We start from the raw sequence: 22,208 nt of genomic DNA on the forward strand, positions 1-22,208 counted from the left end.
CTCGGGAACAGGCCCGACCCCAGTGATCTGCGTGAATGGGCAGAGAAAGAGAGGCCGGAGGGCGGGCTGCCTTCTGAGGAGTAGGAGGCAATCAAATAAACCCCCACTCCCCTCAATTCTGCTCGCAAACATGTAATCTTTGGACAATGAAATGGACAAGTTATTGGAAGGATTAAACTACCAACGGACATTAAAAACTGAAACATCTTATTCTTCACGGAGTCGTGCCTGAACGACGACAATATCAACATACAGCTGGCTGGTTATACGATATACCGGCAGGATAGAACATCGGCATCTGGTAAGACAAGGGGCGGTAGTCTATGTCTGTTTGTAAACAACAGCTGGTGCACGATATCTAAGGAAGTCTCGAGTCATTGCTCGCCTGAGGTAGAGTAACTCATGCTAAGCTGCAGACCACGTTACCTACCAAGAGAGTTTTTCTCTATATTCTTTGTAGCGGTTTACATACCACCACAGTCAGAGGCTAGCACCAAGATATTATTGAATGAGCTGTATTCTGCCATAAGCAAACAAGAAAACTCTCACCCAGAGGCGGCAATCCTAGTAGCCGGGGACTTTAATGCAAGGAAACTTAAATTTATTTGACCTAATTTCTATCAACATGTTAAATGTGACCCCAGAGGGAAAAGAACTCTGGACAAACTATACTCCACACACAGAGATGCATACAAAGCTCTCCCTCGCTCTCCATTTGGCAAATCTGACCATAATTCTATCCTCCTGATTCCTGCTTACAAGCAAAAATTAAAACAGGAAGCGCCAGTGACTAGATCAATAAAAACGTGGTCAGATGAAGCAGATGCTAAGCTACAGGACTGTTTTGCAAGCACAGACTGGAATATGTTCTGGGATTCCTCCAATGGCATTGAGCAGCACACCACATTTGTCATTGGCTTCATCAATAAGTGCATCAATGACGTAGTCCCCACAGTGACTGTACATACAGTACATACCCTAACCAGAAACCATGGATTGCAGGCAGCATCTGCACTGAGCTAAAGGCTAGAGCTGCCGCTTTCAAGGAGCTTGACTCTAACCCGGAAGCTTATATGCCCTCCGACGTACCATCAAAAAGGCAAAGCATCAATACAGGACAAAGATTGAATTGCACTACACCAGCTCTGACGCTCGTTGGATGTGGCAGGGCCTGCAAACCATTACAGACTACCAAGGGAAGCACAGCCAAGAGCTGCCCAGTGACACGAGCCTACCGGACGAGCTAAACTACTTCTATGCTCGCTTCGAGGCAAATAACACTGAAACATGCATGAGAGCACCAGCTGTACCTGAAGACTGTGTGATCACGCTCTCCGCAGCCGATGTGAGTAAGACCTTTAGACAGGTCAACATTCACAAGGCCGCAGGGCCAGACAGATTACCAGGACGTGTACTGCGAGCATGCGCTGACCAACTGGCAAGTGTTTTCACTGACATTTTCAACCTCTCCCAGTCCGAGTCTGTAATACCAACATGTTTTAAGCAGACAATCATAGTGCCTGTGAAGAACACTAAGAAGAAGACCACTAAGGTAACCTGCCCTAAATGACTACCGATCCGTAGCACTCATGTCTGTAGCCATGAAGTGCTTTGAAAGGCTGGTCATGGCTCACATCAGCACCATCATCCCAGAAATCCTAGACCCACTCCAATTTGCATACCACCCCAACAGATCCACAGATGATGCAGTCTCTATTGCACTCCACAATGCCCTTTCCCACCTGGACAGATGAACACCTATGTGAGAATGCTATTCATTAACTAAAGCTCAGCATTCAATGTTTTGTTTTTTAAAATTTTATTTTACCATTATTTAACTAGGCAAGTCATTTAAGAATAAATTCTTATTTTCAATGACGGCCTAGGAACAGTAACTTGTTCAGGGGCAGAACGACAGATTTTACCTTGTCAGCTCGGGGATTCAATCTTGCAACCGTCCAGTTACTAGTCCAGCGCTCTAACCACTAAGTTACCTGCCGCCCCAATCAATAAGCTAAGGACCCTGGGACTAAACACCTCCCTCTGCAACTGGATCCTGGACTTCCTGACGGGCCGCCCCCAGGTGGTAAGGGTAGGTAACAACACCTCCGCCACGCTGATCCTCAACACAGGGGCCCCTCATGGGTGCGTGCTCAGCACCCTCCTGTACACCCTGTTCACTCATAACTGCACGGCCAGGCTCGACTCCAACACCATCATTAAATTTGCCGATGACACAACAGTGTTGTTGTTAGCCTGATCACTGACAACAATGAGACAGCCTATAGGGAGGAGGTCAGAGATGTGGTGCCAGGACAACAGCCTCTCCCTCAACGTGATCAAGACAAAAGAGATGATTGTGAACTACAGGAAAAAGAGGACCAAGCATGCTCCCATTCTCATCGACGGGGCTGCAGTGGAGCAGGTTGAGAGCTTCAAGTTCCTTGGAGTCCACATCACTAACTAAGTAACATGGTCCAAGTACACCATGATAGTCAAGAATGTAAATTTTGTTAGCGAGCCCTTTTAAACACTGTGGCCAAAAGGGGCGTTCTGGGCACAAGTTTATATAAAAAGCCATTATCTCAGTTAGAAGGCTAAAATCACATTGCTATCTTCACAAAAGTATTGTCATACTTAATCATATATTTTATACAACATTTAGATACAAATCTGACAACTAGAATGTGTACACCCTCAGAGATACAGTTATTTAGTTGTACCATCCTTAATGACATCACAAAATAATAAATAATAAACACTTTGACAGGATTGTTCTTTAACCATTTCCCACATTCTTTATGTTAGAAATATTGTTTCAATGTCCAATCATTTGACGTTCGAGTTTTTAGGCGGACCACACTCTCTCTAGACAAAGCATTCCTTTGGTGGATACTGAAAGGCAGAGATGGAAAGTTCCCTCCTGCTTACGATCCAGTGTTAAGGTGTAAAGATCGGCACAGTCCCCCCTTTTCTGTGGGAGAGAGGGGTCTGGCTATCTTCAAACATGTGCCAAGCTGATCTGGCACCTTTGATCCTCACCAAGGAGAGAGAGTCAGGACAAACTAAAGTTACATAAATAACTCTAAATTAAGCATATAGGAGTACCAATTTTTTGTTAACTGCTCAACTCAGCTTTGTTCAATTGTATTCTTCATACTATAATATAATATAAAATCATGACACAGAATTTTAAGCTAGTCTTCTCTGCTAAATGAACTAGTGTAGCACATCAGGACCTAACATAAGGACAACTCAGAGTATGCTATTCTGTTCTTCTGAATTAGACAACATTTTCTTCATATCATGCTTCTTTAGATCTGTCTAAAATAAATAATGGATTTATTGTGAAGGAGTAGGCTATATTACATGGATTCATTCAACTTTTTAAAATGTAGATGTTCAAAATGTCTGCATCAGTGGCTTGCAGTGGAAGCCAGGATATGCTAAATGTGTTTATGTTAATTAATGGTCAATTACAGTGAGCCCGACTCTTATTTGCTTGACAATCACCGGCTGACAACATTTTGTGACCGCCACAGCCCTAACCTTGACTCCCTCTCTGGCATGCTGATCCCATGGGTGCCCTCTTGTGTGCCCGTAGATGCCCCCAGTGTGTCAGAGGGCAGAGACGTTGGCGTGACCCTTGGCCAGAGAGGGGTGCTGGAGTGCGAAGTGGATGCGGTGCCTAAGCCGGACTTTGAGTGGTATCGAGACGAAAGAAGGTAAATTGTTGTGCATGTTTGCAAACATGTTGAATCTATGCTTTATCCAAGGTTTTAGATTTTCCTGGAAGTTGATATTCAAGGAAGGTCATTGGGTCATCAGCATATAATATATATACACTGCTCAAAAAAATAAAGGGAACACTTAAACAACACAATGTAACTCCAAGTCAATCACACTTCTGTGAAATCAAACTGTCCACTTAGGAAGCAACACTGATTGACAATAAATTTCACATGCTGTTGTGCAAATGGAACAGACAACAGGTGGAAATTATAGGCAATTAGCAAGACACCCCCAATAAAGGAGTGGTTCTGCAGGTGGTGACCACGGACCACTTCTCAGTTCCTATGCTTCCTGGCTGATGTTTTGGTCACATCAATGCGAGCTGTGGCAAGAAGGTTTGCTGTGTCTGTCAGCGTAGTGTCCAGAGCATGGAGGCGCTACCAGGAGACAGGCCAGTACATCAGGAGACGTGGAGGAGGCTGTAGGAGGGCAACAACCCAGCAGCCGGACCGCTACCTCCGCCTTTGTGCAAGGAGGAGCAGGAGGAGCACTGCCAGAGCCCTGCAAAATGACCTCCAGCAGGCCACAAATGTGCATGTGTCTGCTCAAACGGTCAGAAACAGACTCCATGAGGGTGGTATGAGGGCCCGACGTCCACAGGTGGGGGTTGTGCTTACAGCCCAACACCGTGCAGGACGTTTGGCATTTGCCAGAGAACACCAAGATTGGCAAATTCGCCACTGGCGCCCTGTGCTCTTCACAGATGAAAGCAGGTTCACACTGAGCACATGTGACAGACGTGACAGAGTCTGGAGACGCCGTGGAGAATGTTCTGCTGCCTGCAACATCCTCCAGCATGACCGGTTTGGTGGTGGGCCAGTCATGGTGTGGGGTGGCATTTCTTTGGGGGCCGAACAGCCCTCCATGTGCTCGCCAGAGGTAGCCTGACTGCCATTAGGTACCGAGATGAGATCTCAGACCCCTTGTGAGACCGTATGCTGGTGCGGTTGGCCCTGGGTTCCTTCTAATGCAAGACAATGCTAGACCTCATGTGGCTGGAGTGTGTCAACAGTTCCTGCAAGAGGAAGGCATTGATGCTATGGACTGGCCCGCCCGTTCCCCAGACCTGAATCCAATTGAGCACTTCTGGGACATCATGTCTCGCTCCATCCACCAACGCCACGTTGCACCACAGACTGTCCAGGAGTTGGCAGATGCTTTAGTCCAGGTCTGGGAGGAGATCCCTCAGGAGACAATCCACCACCTCATCCGGAGCATGCCCAGGCATTGTAGGGAGGTCATACAGGCACGTGGAGGCCACACACACTACTGAGCCTCATTTTGACTTGTTTTAAGGACATTACATCAAAGTTGGATCAGCCTGTAGTGTGGTTTTCCACTTTAATTTTGAGTGTGACTCCAAATCCAGTCCTCCATGGGTTGATAAATTGGATTTCCATTGATTATTTTTGTGTGATTTTGTTGTCAGCACATTCAACTATGTAAAGAAAAAAGTATTTAATAGGATTATTTCATTCATTCAGATCTAGGATTTATTATTTTAGTGTTCCCTTTATTTTTTTGAGCAGTGTATGTATATATATATAGACAGAGAGCGAGTGAGAGAGCGAGCGAGAGAGAGTCTTCCCTAGAAGGACGTTTTGTGTATTGTTTTACTCACATGGCTGAGGCATCTCTATATGCATTTTAAATATGTCAAATAAATTCATAAATGTATTCACTGACTACAGAGCTGTTTTCTTCTCTCTCAAGGATCTTCAACGGTTTAGACGGCATGGAGATCGAGGACGCTGGGCAGCTCTCCAAGCTGACCTTCTTAAACATCTCAGAGGCAGACTACGGCAACTACACGTGCATCGCCATCAACAAACTCGGCAGCTCCAACGCAAGCTTTGTCCTGTATGGTGAGTACATTATACCATTCAAGGTGCAAAAAAATGAAAACGTTTTGTTGGTAACACTTTATAATAACTTTCATGAATAAGCTATTATACATGTTTCTAAATGCTTCGTAAATTATTAAACATGTTATAAATGTTTATTATGAATGTTTACAAATAATGAAATGTTTATTTATTATTAGTTTAGAAATAATTTATGAATGCCTATTCATGAAAGTTATGATAAAGTGTACTGAATATTGTCTTACTTGTGTTATTTCTACACAGTGCATGACTAACACAGAACCCAAACTGGCTGCGCGCGTGCTCCATCGTGCGTCATCGTGCATAAATGTATTTTGTCCCCCAACACCAAATGCGGTCACGACACGCAGGTTAAAATATCAAAACAAACTCTGAACCAATTATATTAATTTGGGGACAGGTTGAAAAGCAATAAACATTTATGGCAATTTAGCTAGCTAGCTTGCACTTGCTAACTAATTTGTCCTATTTAGCTATCTTGTTGTTGCTAGCTAATTTGTCCTGGGATATAAACATTGAGTTGTTATTTTACCTGAAATGCACAAGGTCCTCTACTATGACAATTAATCCACACATAAAACGGTCAACCGATTCGTTTCTAGTCATCTCTCCTCCTTCCAGGCTTTTTCTTCTCTGGACTTTATATTGCGATTGGCAACTTTCATAAATTAGGTGCATTACCGCCACCGACCTTGTTCGTCTTTCAGTCACCCATGTGGGTATAACCAATGAGGAGAAGGCACGTGGATACCTGCTTCTATAAACCAATGAGGAGATGGGAGAGGCAGGACTTGCTACGCGATCTGCGTCACAAATAAAACTAACTTCTATTTTAGTCCTTGGCAATGCAGACGCTCGTTGGCGCAGGCAAGCAGTGTGGGTGCAATAATTGAATAATATATATTTCTAAATTCATTTTACGCGCGAGTGGTGTAGTCAGGGTATTAGTATATGCAGTTCTTCTTACACAAAATCAGTTTGAGGCTTTGATGTTAAGCATGGAAATTGCCTCAGTTATTTATATCAAACAAATTAAATAAAGAAATATCATAGTCCATTCAAAGTGAACTGTGACAGGCTGACTACACCGCTCGCGTTGCATGTGCGAGCATTGCAAAATAAAATTCGAAATCTATATTATTCAATTATTGCACCCTTACTGCTCGCATGCGTCAGTAAGCGTCTGCGTTGCCAAGGGCTAAAATAGAAGTCAGTTCTATTTGTAACACAGATCGCGGTGGAAGTCCTGCCTCTCCCATCTCCTCATTGGTTATACCCACATGGGTGACTGAAAGACGAACAAGGTCGGTGGCGGTAATGCACCTAATTTATGAAAGTTGCCAATCGCAATATAAAGTCCAGAGAAGAAAAAGCCTGGAAGGAGGAGAGATGACTAGAAACGAATCGGTTGACCGTTTTATGTGTGGATTAATTGTCATAGTAGAGGACCTTGTGCATTTCAGGTAAAATAACAACTCAATGTTTATGTCCCAAGACAAATTAGCTAGCAACAGCAAGCTAGCTAAATATTACAAATTAGCTAGTAAGTGCAAGCTAGCTAGCTAAATTGCCATAAATGTTTAATGCTTTTCGACCTGTCCCCAAATTAATGTAATTGGTTCAGAGTTTGCTTTGATATTTTAACCTGCATGTCGTGATCGCGTTTGGTTGGGGGAACAAAATAAATGTATGCACGTTGGCGCACGATGGTGCACATGCGCAGCCGGTTTTGGTTCTGTGTAAGTCTGGGAATCTGTGCCTTAATCTAACGCAACATCATCATAATGATTTAGGTTAACAGCAACACCTTTCACATCACTGTGTGCCTTTAATACTGCACCCACAAAGCTAAAAACATATTCACCAGCTTGACTTTCACATTGTTCACATTAAGGTAACATTGTCAATGATTGTTTGCTTTTTGTTTGTTTTATATATTTTGCTGTGTTCTGTTCTTCTGGTGTAGAGGTTATTGAGCCTACTAGCTCAACACTAGTGCAAGGTTAGTACCGTTATTCAGCATGAGCATGCGTTTTGACTCACTCTCACCTCTCTGATGCGCTAACCGAATTCTAACAATGCATCTTAAACATTGCCATTTTCACATTGACAACAAACTGATTAGATGCCAATATCACTGGAGTGGCACTCAGTGCTAATACTGAGGTGACAGGAGGAATATGTTTCTGCCACTGGAAGGGGCCAGATAATGTTTGAGCAGTGCCTGCCAAAAATGAGATTGTCAGAAGTTTACTGGGCTGCTCCTGAAAACTTTATTAGCTTCTAATTCCATTTATTAATATTGATAACAAGTTAAAAATGTATGTCTGACAAGTGACATTTCCTGGAAGAAGGCCGGATGAGGAGAAATTAAGTCAGTAAAATCACTGTGGAAATGGTAAATGAAGAACTCTGTACCTTTTTTAAATGTTTTGCTAACTCTGTTTTGTTTTTCTTATTTCAACCACCTATCCGCCTCGCTATGTGGCATGGCTTCATTTTTATTTTGCATGTGCTTCATCTGCTGTGTAAGTATCTATCTGTCCTAAAACTATAATTTGTGTTGTATGTGTTAAAGCTGTTGTGACAATTTGTTAAATAATTTGTCTGTCTGGTTGTGGAATGGTGTCTTTATAGGAATCACAGAGACACATTCCTAATTCCCGTTTTTTAATCAATGCCATGTATTCTTTTCCAATCCGAACTTCCCTCTAGTTAGCTATAACTAATACTTGTAATGAACGTTACTACTATAGCATAGCCCTACAACTGACCTCTTAGCAATGTGTTAGCAATGCAAATTTTAATGATTGATTTGATGTGTGCTCAACGTCATTGTATTAATTAGACAGATGTTTGGAATTTAAGTGAAACTGGATCATTAACTGTGGGGCCCCTCTTCAGAGATGTATTACTTGCTTTGATTTGGATTGTGGGGGAAAGGGCACTATTATTGTAATTATCCACATGCAGGTTTAGGAATAATCTACTGTGGCAGCATAATTGGATAGATGTCCCAATAGAATAGCTGGTGAACTCCAAGAAAATCCAAAGGAAATTAGAAATCATTGTATTACTCGGCTTCAAAGTAAAAAACTGCAATAATTTCGTCCCTCTCTCTCTCTCAATAATGCCCCATGTGGTCCAATATTTATTTATATGGGATTTCGAAAGCCCTTCTGAACCATACGACCCTGCAAGACCAAAGAATGGAAGTATGTTTAACTCATATAAGCCTTATTATAGAGATAATCTCGTCAGCCTCCGAAATACAGTATAAATTCACATTCAATATGAGCTTCGCACAAAGGTCATTACTGAGATTAAAAATGTCATCTTGAAAGGTGACATAACACAATAGCTGTGACAATTGTCTCTAGAATTGCACCTCTCTCGCCTTCAAGAAAACTTGTCCCAAATCATATACAATACAAGTGTTCCTTGTCAAGGGCATTAGTTTATGGAGTTCGAGGACTACTCTAATTTGGCCTGGATTGTTGTTGTCTGGCCTGGATTCAATTCTTAATGTTAAGAGCAAATCAATAATACTACATTTTATCTCTAAATGAACAAATATTGTACCCTCTCCAGGTGAATAAAATCCCAGACCTTATGGCACCATATTTTTTATGCAGTACATGATGAATACAACATGACATACTGGTGACAAAACAGTCCTATACATTATTGTTATTAAATACTGATGACAAAACAGTTCTATACACAGTTTATTAGGTACACCCATCTAGTACCGGGTCAGACCACCATTTGCCTCTAGAACAGCCTGAATTATTCGGGCCATGGATACAAGTCGGAAACGCTCCACAGGGATGTTGGTCCAATAGGACCTGAAGGCATCACACAGTTGCTGCAGATTGGGTAACAATAATACACCACTGCCACCATCCTAGTTCCGTTGACACCCGGCAGTATGAGTCCAGGATCTTATGCTGCTCATGCCCAATCTTCGCCAAATCTCTGCCATCAGCATGACGCAACAGGAACCGGGATTTGACGAACCAGGCAATTTTTTCCACTCAATTGTCCAGTGTTGGGGATCGCGTGCCCAATCGAGCCATTTCTTCTTGTTTTTAGATGATAGGAGTGGAACCCAGTGTGGTCGTGTGCTGCAATATCCCTTCTGTAACAAGGATCAACAAGTTGTGCGCCCCGAGATGCCGTTCTGCACACCACTGTTGTACTGTGTCGTTATTTTTCTGTTTGCGGCCCTCCTGTTAGATTGCACAGTTCTTGCCATTCTCCTTCGACCTCACTCATCAATGAGTTGTTTTTCGCCAAAAGGACTGCCGCTGACTGGATGTTTTTTGGTTGCTGCACCATTCTTAGGAAACTCTAGACACTGTCGTGGGTAAATAGCCCGGTAGGGCATCCGTTTCTGAAATACTGGATCCAGTGTGACTGGAACCAATCATACCATGCTCAAAGTCGTTTAGGTCACTCGTTTTGCTTATTCTAATGTTCAATCGAGCAGTAACTGAATACCTCGATGCCTGTCTGCCTGCTTTATATAGCAAGTCACAGCCACATGACTCACTGTCTGTAGGAGCAATACATTTTCATAATGGGGTGGTGTACCTAATAAACTGGTGAGTGTACTTTACTGTTATTATATACTGGTGACAAAACAGTACTAAACATTATTTTACTATATACTGGTGACGAGGGTGTTATGGGTGGGCCTTAGGAGCCCTGGCCCACCCTACCATACCTCCTTGCCAATCCAAATAAAATATTGAAATATTGATCATATATTTGAACAAGACGCGAGCGGCAGAAAGACTCATTAATTTCAGTTAAAGCATCCGAGCGAGAGAAACAGCACCCCTCTGTCTCAGTATGTTTACAAAAAAAATAAAATGTAACCTTTATTTAACCAGGAAGGGCTCATTGAGATTTGAAATCTATTTTTCAAGAGCATCCTGGCCAAGAAAGGTAGCACCAAGTCATTACACAATTACAGACAGACAACATGAAAAACTACAGGTAATCTAATAAAAACCACAGAATTCACAAGAGTATAACAAAATCATAAAACAGCAAATTAAAAACATTGACAGGTCAGGGAATCAACCTCAAAATCCTTCATCAATGATTTAGAAACACCAATCGGGACAAGTTCTTCCAGTTTAAAAGTATTTTGTGAGGCATCCAAACCGATGGCGCAGAGTACAAGCCCTTTTACCAAATTCAGTTCGAACATTTGGAACAGTTAGCAGGATAAAGTCCTGCGAACGAAGAGAGTACCCACCACATTTCTGAACAATAAAAATGCCCAAATAAAATGGTAGTAAAACTAAAATGGCTTTGTAAATAGAAGTATACCAGTGACTGAGCCTACGATTGACAAGAGAAGGCCAGCCAACCCTTGTATATAAAGTGCAGTGGTGCGTAAGGATTTTGCAGTTTAAAATAAATCGCAATGTTCCATGGTAAAGGGTGTCAATTGATCTCAAACACTGAGCGGAAGCATTCATATATACAATATGGTTTAAACCATGTATCTGATGCTGTCTGGACTAAAATAGTGTGGCATGTCATACAGCATCAGATACAGTCATGGCCAAAAGTTTTGAGAATGACACAAATATTAATTTTCACAAAGTTTGCTGCTTCAGTGTCTTTAGATATTTTTGTCAGATGTTACTATGGAATACGGAAGTATACTTACAAGCATTTCATTAGTGTCGAAGGCTTTTATTGACAATTACATGAAGTTGACGCAAAGAGTCAATATTTGCAGTGTTGACCCTTTTTTTTCAAGACCTCTGCAATTCGCCCTGGCATGCTGTCAATTAACTTCTGGGCCACATCCTGACTGTTGGCAGCCCATTCTTGCATAATCAATGCTTGTAGTTTGTCAGAATTTGTGGGTTTTTGTTTGTCCACCCGCCTCTTAAGGATTGACCACAAGTTCTCAATGGGATTAAGGTCTGTGGAGTTTCCTGGCCATGGACCCAAAATATCAATGTTTTGTTCCCCAAGCCACTTAGTTATCACTTTTGCCTTATGGCAAGGTGCTCCATCATGATGGAAAAGGCATTGTTCGTCACCAAACTGTTCCTGGATGGTTGGGAGAAGTTGCTCTCGGAGGATGTGTTGGTACCATTCTTTATTCATGGCTGTGTTCTTAGGCAAAATTGTGACTGAGCCCACTCCCTTGGCTGAGAAGCAACTCCACACATGAATGGTCTCAGGATGCTTAACTGTTGGCATGACACAGGACTGATGGTAGCGCTCACCTTGTCTTCTCCGGACAAGCTTTTTTCCGGATGCCCCAAACAATCGGAAAGGGGATTCATCAGAGAAAATGACTTTACCCCAGTCCTCAGCAGTCCAATCCCTGTACCTTTTGCAGAATATCAGTCTGTCCCTGATGTTTTTCCTGGAGAGAAGTGGCATCTTTGCTGCCCTTCTTGACACCAGGCCATCCTCCAAAAGTCTTCGCCTCACTGTGCGTGCAGATGCACTCACACCTGCCTGCTGCCATTTCTGAGCAAGCTCTGTACTGGTGGTGCCTCGATCCCGCAGCTGAATCAACTTTAGGAGATGGTCTTGGCGCTTGCTGGACTTTCTTGGGCGCCCTGAAGCCTTCTTCACAACAATTGAACCGCTCGCCTTGAAGTTCTTGATGATCCGATAAATGGTTGATTTAGGTGCAATCTTACTGGCAGCAATATCCTTGCCTGTGAACCCCTTTTTGTGCAAAGCGATGATGACGGCACGTGTTTCCTTGCAGGTAGCCAAGGCTGACAGAGCAAGAACAATGATTTCAAGCACCACCCTCCTTTTGAAGCTTCCAGTCTGTTATTCGAACTCAATCAGCATGAAATAGTGATCTCCAGCATTGTCCTTGTCAACACTCACACCTGTGTTAACGAGAGAATCACTAAGCTAGTCCTTTTGTGGCAGGGCTGAAATACAGTGGAAATGTTTTTTGGGGATTCAGTTCATTTGCATGGCAAAGAGGGACTTTGCAATTAATTGCAATTCATCTAATCACTCTTCATAACATTCTGGAGTATATGCAAATTGCCATCATACAAACTGAGGCAGCAGACTTTGTGAAAATGTATATTTGTGTCATTCTCTAAACTTTTGGCCACGACTGTACATGGGCTACATATAAAGGAGCACTGTTTCGCTCGCTCGAATGCTTTCTCCGTTGATATAGCTTCAGCAGAAAGGAATAGGCGACGCGAGAGGGCTCACTCTCTTCCCAATGCGTTTACATGGGAATAATATGCAGACCTAAGCTTGTCACCTGCCTTCCCACCTTTGGGACAAAGACTCACATTGTTAAGGCGGAGACATGAGCATCTCGTCATTACATAGGCTACAGATCTCTTGAAAATTGGAAAGTAAAGTTGGTGGGTGCACTGTTAGGATGGTGGATTGTCCTAAAGTAAAATGTTTCACCAAAATTACTCCTGTCTAAATAAAATCTGTCAAAATACTTCACCAGGGAGCATGACTTAGCCACAGAGGATCATTCACTTATTTAAAAAGAAATTGCTGTGTATTGTTTCAAATCAGAAGTGTCTAGGCCTATGCCTATTTGGGAAGCCCGCAATTTTAGTAGTGCGTGTGGCAATAGGTCTAGCTGATTGAGTTGCGACTGTCAGTGAAAAGAGTCTTAAATATGTATGAAGATAATGTGTCTTGAGTATAATTTCAAATGTTGCCTCAAGAAGAAGGGGGGGGGGGTGTGGCGAAGATATGGTGCATCTTTTTCCAGAATGAATGCATATTTATGAAAGTGCCCATTTGGCAATGTCTGATTTCTGATTGTCTTAACTCACCACGTACACCCCTAATAAGCTGAGCTTTAAGTCATTTTTTATTCGCTTCACACAAGTCAATGAAGTCTGTATTTTGTATTTGAAAAATCTTTCCAACACTCCCGGCCTCCACATGGGCGAGGATATTGGAAATTTTATCAAAGCCTATTGGATGATAACTTGTTTTTAACTAGGACAGAATCATTTATGACTGACTTTTTCCAACATAATATAGATACAGCTGATCCCCTTATTGTATGGGACACTTTTAAATGTGCCTTTAGAGGCCATGCAATTCAGTACTCATCTCTAAAACAAAAGCAATTTACGTCAAAATTGTCCAAATTAACAAATTAAATGGAAGGACTATCAGTAGAGATAGATGGCAATAAAAACTGTACCATAGAGGCACAGAATAAGTTAGAGAAAAAACAAAAATAAATGTAGGAACTTATTCAAGAACGATTAAGTGTAATATATTATACAAATAAAGTGAACTGGATGAATTCTTTTTTAGTCTTCAACATAGAAATGCTATCAAAAATAATTTACTGAAACTTGTTAAAAATGTCAGAAGTCACCCATGATTCACCAAACAACATTTTGAAAGAGGAAGCAACATACTTTAAGCATATGTTTTTGTTTCAGTCTCCTCCATCTCTACTAACCAAAGTTAATTGTATGGATTTTTTTCTATTAATTAATGTAGAATGAACAGCTGTACAGAAAGACTCATGTGAAGGCCAAATTACACAGGAGGAACTTCTTGATGCAATTAAAGCCTTTAAGTCTGGGAAAATTCCAGGGCTGGATGGCATACCAGTGGAGGTATACCAAAACTTTTTTGATGTACTCAGAGGACCGTTATTAGCATGTTTTTACCACTCCCTTTAAACATTTTAGATTATCAGATTTCTCAACAAGAAGGTCTGATTTCATTAATACTGAAACAGGATCCAAGGTGTAAATATAAAGGTCCAGTCCATAAAAAAAATTGGAGGCACCTTACACTTCAGTGTTGTGATGCAAAGTTTCTCGCAAAATGCATAGCGCATAGAATTAAAAAAGGTATTGTTGAAATGTTAGCTATTAAAATCAGATCCAACAATAATATCGAGTGGTTAGAAATACATAGGTTCTAGATACTTTTTCTAACCTCTCTGGATTACAACCAAATTATGTGTACTATATTACGTATTGGATCACAAAAATATAAATATATTATTGTGTATTTTACCAATAAAATGGTCTGACGGTGATGTGAACATACTCTGTATACATATCCAGAAAGAAAGAAATGATCTCACTACAATACATTTTAATAGAAAGTTAACAAAAATAGATAGCAAGATTCTATCATGGAAAGGAAAATACCTGTCTATTTGTGAAAAAATCACCCTGATTAACTCATATCCAAGCGACCTTTTTTTAATTATATGCAAAAGATATTCAATTTTATTTAGAATGGCAAGACAGACAAAATTAAACGGGCCTATTTATATAATGAATATGAGTTTGGAGTGCAGAAATGATTAAATATTAAAGTGTTAGACCTCTCACTAAAGGTGTTAGTCATACAAAAATTGTACGTAAATCCGAACTGGTTCTCTAGCAGATTAGTAAGAATGTCCCAGCCCATGTTCAAAATTGCCTTTTTCCCTTTATTCAGATTACAACCTCTCACTTTTGGTTATTTGAAAATGAAATAATCTCCAAAATATCGTTATTTTTTTTTAAAAAGTCATAGAAAGTTGGTTGCAATTTTTGTTTAATCAGAAAAGACAGAACAAATAATACGACAAATATTGTGATTAAACTCAAATATACTAATTGATAAAAAGAAAATGTTTTGTTTTAATAATATATATTTTTAAATCATCGTTGTAAATGTATCATAAATAGTCGCGGTGGAGTTATGCCACACATGCAGCTAACAAAAATATATGGAAATATCTGCTCTACCCAAAACTACAACCACCTAATTGCAGCATTACCGCAAAAATGGAAGAGAAATGTAAGGAACTTGTCTGTTGGCCCAATTGGTTAAAGAACATTGTGATAAATAAAAAAGTATACCAGTGTAATTTAAGGACCCCCCCCAAAAAATACAGCTGTCCATATAGATTGCTAAATAGTTGGGAAGAGATTTTCAATGTATGGATTCCATAGCACATGGTTTATGAACTGATACGCAAAACGACGCCGGATTGAAAACGTCAAATTGTTCTATGTAAATTATTATACATAATTCTTGCAACAAATAGAATGTTATATATATGGGGGATACAACCATCTCAGCTCTGCAGATTTTGCTGTGAAGAGACAGACTCATTAGATCACTGTGCATATGTAGCTTGTTTTTGGTCACAGGTCCAGGAATGGCTGAAGAATTGCAACATTTACCTGGAGCAAACTCTGCAGATAGCAATACTGGGTGATTTGAAAAGTCATAGTCAATCAATAAATAATATAATAATACTTTTAGCAATAATGTTTATATTTTATTTACAATCTGTAGAAACTATGAGAATAGAAAGGTTCAGAACATTTGTGAAACATCACAGCACTGTTGAAAGATATATGGCAAATAGAAAACCAAAATGAATGGTGTTAAGAGATAGATGGGAGGGGTTGAGTGGAGCTGAAGGGTAGGACTAATAGTAACAAGATAACTAATGTAAATATACTGTTTCCGTAAAAGCGATATAGGTTCAGAACTTTGGTGAAACAGCACAGTTAAAAATATATGAAAAATAGAACTGGATGGTCCTCAGAATTAGATGGGATGGGTTGAGGGTAGCGGAAGGATAGAAGTAAAAACAAACAACATTTTACTATTGTAAAATAGATTGTGTCCATACAATGTATGTATTATGTACAGTAGAAGCCTAAGTGTTGTTGTTCATTCTTTTACTCCAATTAGTGGAGGGGTGGTAGGGTTAGTGGAAAATAATATGGGAAAATATTATTTGAAAATATGTGTATTTGTGTAGAGTGGAACATCCGGAACATCCGTCCCAGTCTCAAATCTCTGGAAGACTGAAACAAGTTTCCCTCAAGAATTTCCTTGTATTTAGCGCCATACATCATTCCTTCAATTCTGACCAGTTTCCCAGTCCCTGCCGACGAAAAACATCCCCACAGCATGATGCTGCCACCACCATGCTTCACTGTGGGGATGGTGTTCTCAAGGTGTTGAGAGGTGTTGGGTTTGCTCCAGCGTTTTCCTTGATGGCCAAAAAGCTCCATTTTAGTCTCATCTGACCAGAGTACCTTCTTCCATATTTTTGGGGAGTCTCCCACATTCCTTTTGGCGAACACCAAACGTGTTTGCTTATTTTTTTCTTTAAGCAATGGCTTTATTTCTGGCCACTCTCCCATAAAGCCCAGCTCTGTGGAGTGTACGGCTTAAAGTGGTCCTATGGACAAATACTCCAATCTCCGCTGTGGAGCTTTGCAGCTCCTTCAGGGTTATCTTTGATCTCTTTATTGCCTCTCTGATTAATGCCCTCTTTGCCTGGTCCGTAGGTTTGGTGGGCGGCCCTCTCATGGCAGGTTTGTTGTGGTGCCATATTCTTTCCAATTTTTAATAATGGATTTAATGGTGCTCCATGGGATGTTCAAAGTTTCGGATATGTTTTATAACCCAACCCTGATCTGTACTTCTCCACAACTTTGTCCCTGACCTGTTTGGAGAGCTCCTTGGTCTTCATGTTGCCACTTGCTTGGTGGTGTCTCTTGCTTAGTGGTGTTGCAGACTCTGGGGCATTTCAGAACACATATACTGGGTCCACCCACTTAAACATTCCATCAGCAGGAATTGGGATTGGAATATATATATACTGCTCAAAAAAATAAAGGGAACACTAAAATAACACATCCTAGATCTGAATGAATGAAATAATCTTATTAAATACATTTTTCTTTACATAGTTGAATGTGCTGACAACAAAATCACACAAAAATAATCAATGGAAATCCAATTTATCAACCCATGGAGGTCTGGATTTGGAGTCACACTCAAAATTAAAGTGGAAAACCACACTACAGGCTGATCCAACTTTGATGTAATGTCCTTAAAACAAGTCAAAATGAGGCTCAGTAGTGTGTGTGGCCTCCACGTGCCTGTATGACCTCCCTACAACGCCTGGGCATGCTCCTGATGAGGTGGCGGATGGTCTCCTGAGGGATCTCCTCCCAGACCTGGACTAAAGCATCCGCCAACTCCTGGACAGTCTGTGGTGCAGTGTGGCGTTGGTGGATGGAGCGAGACATGATGTCCCAGATATGCTCAATCGGATTCAGGTCTGGGGAACGGGCGGGCCAGTCCATAGCATCAATGCCTTCCTCTTGCAGGAAATGCTGACACACTCCAGCCACATGAGGTCTAGCATTGTCTTGCATTAGGAGGAACCCAGGGCCAACCGCACCAGCATATGGTCTCACAAGGGGTCTGAGGATCTCATCTCGGTACCTAATGGCAGTCAGGCTATCTCTGGCGAGCACATGGAGGGCTGTGCGGCCCCCCAAAGAAATGCCACCCCACACCATGACTGACCCACCGCCAAACCGGTCATGCTGGAGGATGTTGCAGGCAGCAGAACGTTCTCCACGGCGTCTCCAGACTCTGTCACGTCTGTCACGTGCTCAGTGTGAACCTGCTTTCATCTGTGAAGAGCACAGGGCACCAGTGGCGAATTTGCCAATCTTGGTGTTCTCTGGCAAATGCCAAACGTCCTGCACGGTGTTGGGCTGTAAGCACAACCCCCACCTGTGGACGTCGGGCCCTCATACCAGCCTCATGGAGTCTGTTTCTGACCGTTTGAGCAGACACATTCACATTTGTGGCCTGCTGGAGGTCATTTTGCAGGGCTCTGGCAGTGCTCCTCCTTGCACAAAGGCAGAGGTAGCGGTCCTGCTGCTGGGTTGTTGCCCTCCTACGGCCTCCTCCACGTCTCCTGATGTACTGGCCTGTCTCCTGGTAGCGCCTCCATGCTCTGGACACTATGCTGACAGACACAGCAAACCTTCTTGCCACAGCTCGCATTGATGTGCCATCCTGGATAAGCTGCACTACCTGAGCCACTTGTGTGGGTTGTAGACTCCGTCTCATGCTACCACTGGAGTGAAAGCACCGCCAGCATTCAAAAGTGACCAAAACATCAGCCAGGAAGCATAGGAACTGAGAAGTGGCCTGTGGTCACCACCTGCAGAACCACTCCTTTATTGGGGGTCTTGCTAATTGCCTATAATTTCCACCTGTTGTCTATTCCATTTGCACAACAGCATGTGAAATTTATTGTCAATCAGTGTTGCTTCCTAAGTGGACAGTTTGATTTCACAGAAGTGTGATTGACTTGGAGTTACATTGTGTTGTTTAAGTGTTCCCTTTATTTTTTTGAGCAGTGTATATTCACTCTTTTACAATTGTTCTTCCCTTTTAATATTACAGAGTATTTTGTGTAGATAGTTGACAAAAAAATTACAATTAAATCCACATTAATCCCACTTTGTAACACAAGAAAATTTGGAAAAAGTCAAAGCGTGTGAATACTTTCTGAAGGCATTGTATCTATACCGGGTAATAAGAAACCAGAACTAAAAATAACAGTAATGTCCTCTTTTGAATTGGGTACCTAATAGATCTGGGTGAAAATACATTTGTGTTTGTTATTTAAATAATTTGGCCCAAATCAACTACTTCTAATTGAAGTATTTGAAACTTTTTTCAAATAATTTCCTATACATATCCTACTCTTTCAATGTATTTTCAAATACTTATTTCAAATACTATTTCCAAATACCTGGTTTAAATACATGGGAGTTTATTTGCGTCAATGTATTTGAGTATTTTCAAATACTTTCCAAGTGTATCTCCAAATACATTCCTATATTCAACTACTTGTCTTTTCAAATAAAAAACATATAAATAATTACTTCCAAACGTCTTTAAAAGTAATAGAAATACCCTTAATAGTATTTGAACCCAGGTCTGGTACCTAATGACAATAGCATCCGTTTGGCCCAGGGGGTAGTTTATATTGTGCTGAGTGTCAATTACTCAGATCATTTTGCATGTGAGCAGCATTTGCTTGTGAGCTGCTCTGTTGCCATTTTTTTGAGTGCCTTCTTTCATATAATCTCTCTTTTTAGAGGGGTCAACCAATGTGTTATTGTTGACTTCATCTGTGTTAGAAAAGACAACCTCTGAAACCTTTGCATTACCGGCAGGTTTGTAATGAATCCACTTTAAAACCTAACACCCACAAAACTAATTATTTAAAAAAAATGTGATCAACACATGATAAAATACTAACCCGTAGATTAACAGTACTGATACCTGTAGGTGATTTTAGGGGAAAGGGGGATGTAGTTGTATATTGTTGTACTACCACACAAATTTGCGAGTATCGGTGAGACACACCTCTCCTTGAGCAGACAGTGAGTTAAGAGTGCTGGTGAGAAGGTATTAGAGCAGTGAATCACTTGTTTAGGCAAGAGAAAGTGCAAAACCAATCTTGAATGCCTCAAACTCATCCAAATGTTTTGTTCCCTCTCCTCCGCCCTCCACCTTCGCCATGACAGGACCCGGAGCAGTGCAGGATGGGAACAGCGGCTCGATGGGGACACACGTACACACCTACACCTGTCTACTTCTGGTCACCCTCCTTCCGTTTCTGCTCAAGTTTTGATGCAGTGGGCTTTCTGGAATCCGAGGGCAAGGTTGCATGTTTTGTGTGTTTTCTCTCACCTGGAACCACAAACGTGATGCACAGAGTGCTTGGGCTACCCTACTACATCATGTCGAACCGCTAAAAAGTATTATGTAACATATGCTTTTTTAAATTCATTTTAGTTGAGTTTTAAGGACATAACAAATAGCTTTTTTTTTTTGATTTGTTTAGTTTTGTCTCCCATTATGATATGATTCTTAAATGTTTATTCATGTGGGTCTCAAAAATAGACCTGTCCGATGTGGTTTGTCTGTTATTTACATTTAATTTATCTCAATTTCCCCCGACTGACAGTCATCTTAGCCCCAAGAGTCTTAGCGCCAAGAGTTAAGTGTATGAGGTGAACGTAACACCTCAAACACAGGCAAGGACCAGAAGGACTGAAATCCCTCTAAGGTCTAAAAGCCTGTAATCATGTTTGTTTTTGCTGTAATTATTTCGAATTCTGATACATTGACAAACCACAACGGTTAAGAAGAAATGGAATTTCGACAAATGTTCTTCTTCCTCTCGTCATTGTAAATTGTGATCTTTTCAGTTGTTTGTGCTATGCTATTTTTTTGTTTTTAACACATATATTGAAAGGGGTAAATAAAATCTAAAAGTTGTATTTATTTGTGCAAAGACCATGTTTATCTTCCCTTTTAACTGGCACAAGTCTATACAAGGTGGTTTGAAGAATAATTACTTAACTAGTTATGAATGGAAAGGGAGTTTATTTCCATTTTTGTAGACATATAACTTCAACTAATGTAATCACTTGCAAACGTTTATTAATGTCTCTACAGCTGGTGTTACCTTAAGGTACTTTGTAAGTTATACTGTATTTACAATGGTCACTTGCACACTTTGGGGTCAATTCTGAAGTGTTCCCATCTAAACTAACCAGTGCTGGTAGCTAAGGAGTAAGATCGTGTCCAATAGCAACTCTATGGATCCCTCTAAGTGCAAATCCTAACTTCCACTTCAGTCACTTAGTGATGCATTGATGTCAGTGGGAGACTAAGTGAAAATTGGACTGAAGTGGAAGTTAGGATCCACCTCTGAAGGTTCTCAGCTGTTAATATCAGTATTTTTGTATGGTCATTGTTTTGAGTTTGTTCCAAAATACTCTCTCATAACCAATAACTATTAACTGTTTGGTTGTGTTGAACCGGTACGTTTTGATTGGAAATTCAAATAGATTGCTTATATTGTCTCCCAATAGAGTGCAGATACATTAAAATATTATCATACAGAGTTAAATAATCAGGGTTGAGTTTGGATTGATTTGAAATCGGGTATATCTTCTAGTCGACGTCTCTGTGACACTCAGGAGCTACAATAAAACGTTCTATAACCATCCACTTTATTTTACGCAATTAGATTTTTGTTTAACATTCAAGCACAAACCATGCTTTATGAAATCACTGAACAAAAATATCAACGCAACATGTAAAGTGTTGGTTCCATGTTTCATGAGCTGAAATACAAGATCCCGGAAAGGTTCCATACGCACAAAAAGCTTATTTCTCTCAAATTTGGTGCACAAATTTGTTTATATCGCTGTTAGTGAGCATTTCTCATTTTCCAAGATAATCCATCCACCTGACAGGTTTGGCATATCAAGAAGCTATTTAAATAGCATGATCATTACACAGGTGCTCCTTGTGCTGTGGACAATTAAAGGCCACTCTAAAATGTGCAGTTTTGTCACACAACACAATGCCACAGATGTCTCAAGTTTTGAGGGAGTGTGCAATTGGCACGCTAACTGCAGGAATGTCCACCAGAGCTGTTGCCAGATAATTTGTTAATTTCTCTACCATAAGCTGCCTCCAACATTGTTTTAGAGAATTTGGCAGTATGTCCAACCAGCCTCACAACCGCAGACCACGTGTATGGCATTGTGTGGGTGAGCAGTTTCCTAATGTCAAAATTGTGAACAGAGTGCCCCATGGTGGCGGTGGGGTTATGGTATGGGTAGGCATAAGCTACGGACAAAATTGCATTTTATC

At 41.0% G+C, this 22,208-nt stretch overlaps 1 protein-coding gene across 5 annotated transcripts in view; it reads left to right on the forward strand.

Annotated features, from left to right (window-relative positions):
- LOC115148673 (opioid-binding protein/cell adhesion molecule) overlaps window positions 1-21,557 on the forward strand; it is a 565,009-nt gene extending 543,452 nt beyond the window's left edge. For 2 of the 5 annotated variants that reach the window (XM_029690769.1, XM_029690768.1), the window contains 6 exons: window positions 3,605-3,725; window positions 5,506-5,657; window positions 7,645-7,680; window positions 17,006-17,032; window positions 19,631-19,708; window positions 20,063-21,557. In XM_029690769.1, coding sequence (XP_029546629.1) covers window positions 3,605-3,725; window positions 5,506-5,657; window positions 7,645-7,680; window positions 17,006-17,032; window positions 19,631-19,708; window positions 20,063-20,169 — 521 coding nt within the window. In that variant the 3' untranslated portion in view covers window positions 20,170-21,557. The remainder of the gene's footprint in view (window positions 1-3,604; window positions 3,726-5,505; window positions 5,658-7,644; window positions 7,681-17,005; window positions 17,033-19,630; window positions 19,709-20,062) is intronic. The other 3 variants (XM_029690770.1, XM_029690771.1, XM_029690772.1) reach the window with 3 other exon arrangements.
- The last annotated feature ends 651 nt before the right edge of the window (window positions 21,558-22,208 follow it).

The sequence above is a fragment of the Salmo trutta genome, chromosome 15, assembly GCF_901001165.1.
Source record: "Salmo trutta chromosome 15, fSalTru1.1, whole genome shotgun sequence".
Classification (NCBI taxonomy): Eukaryota; Metazoa; Chordata; class Actinopteri; order Salmoniformes; family Salmonidae; genus Salmo; species Salmo trutta.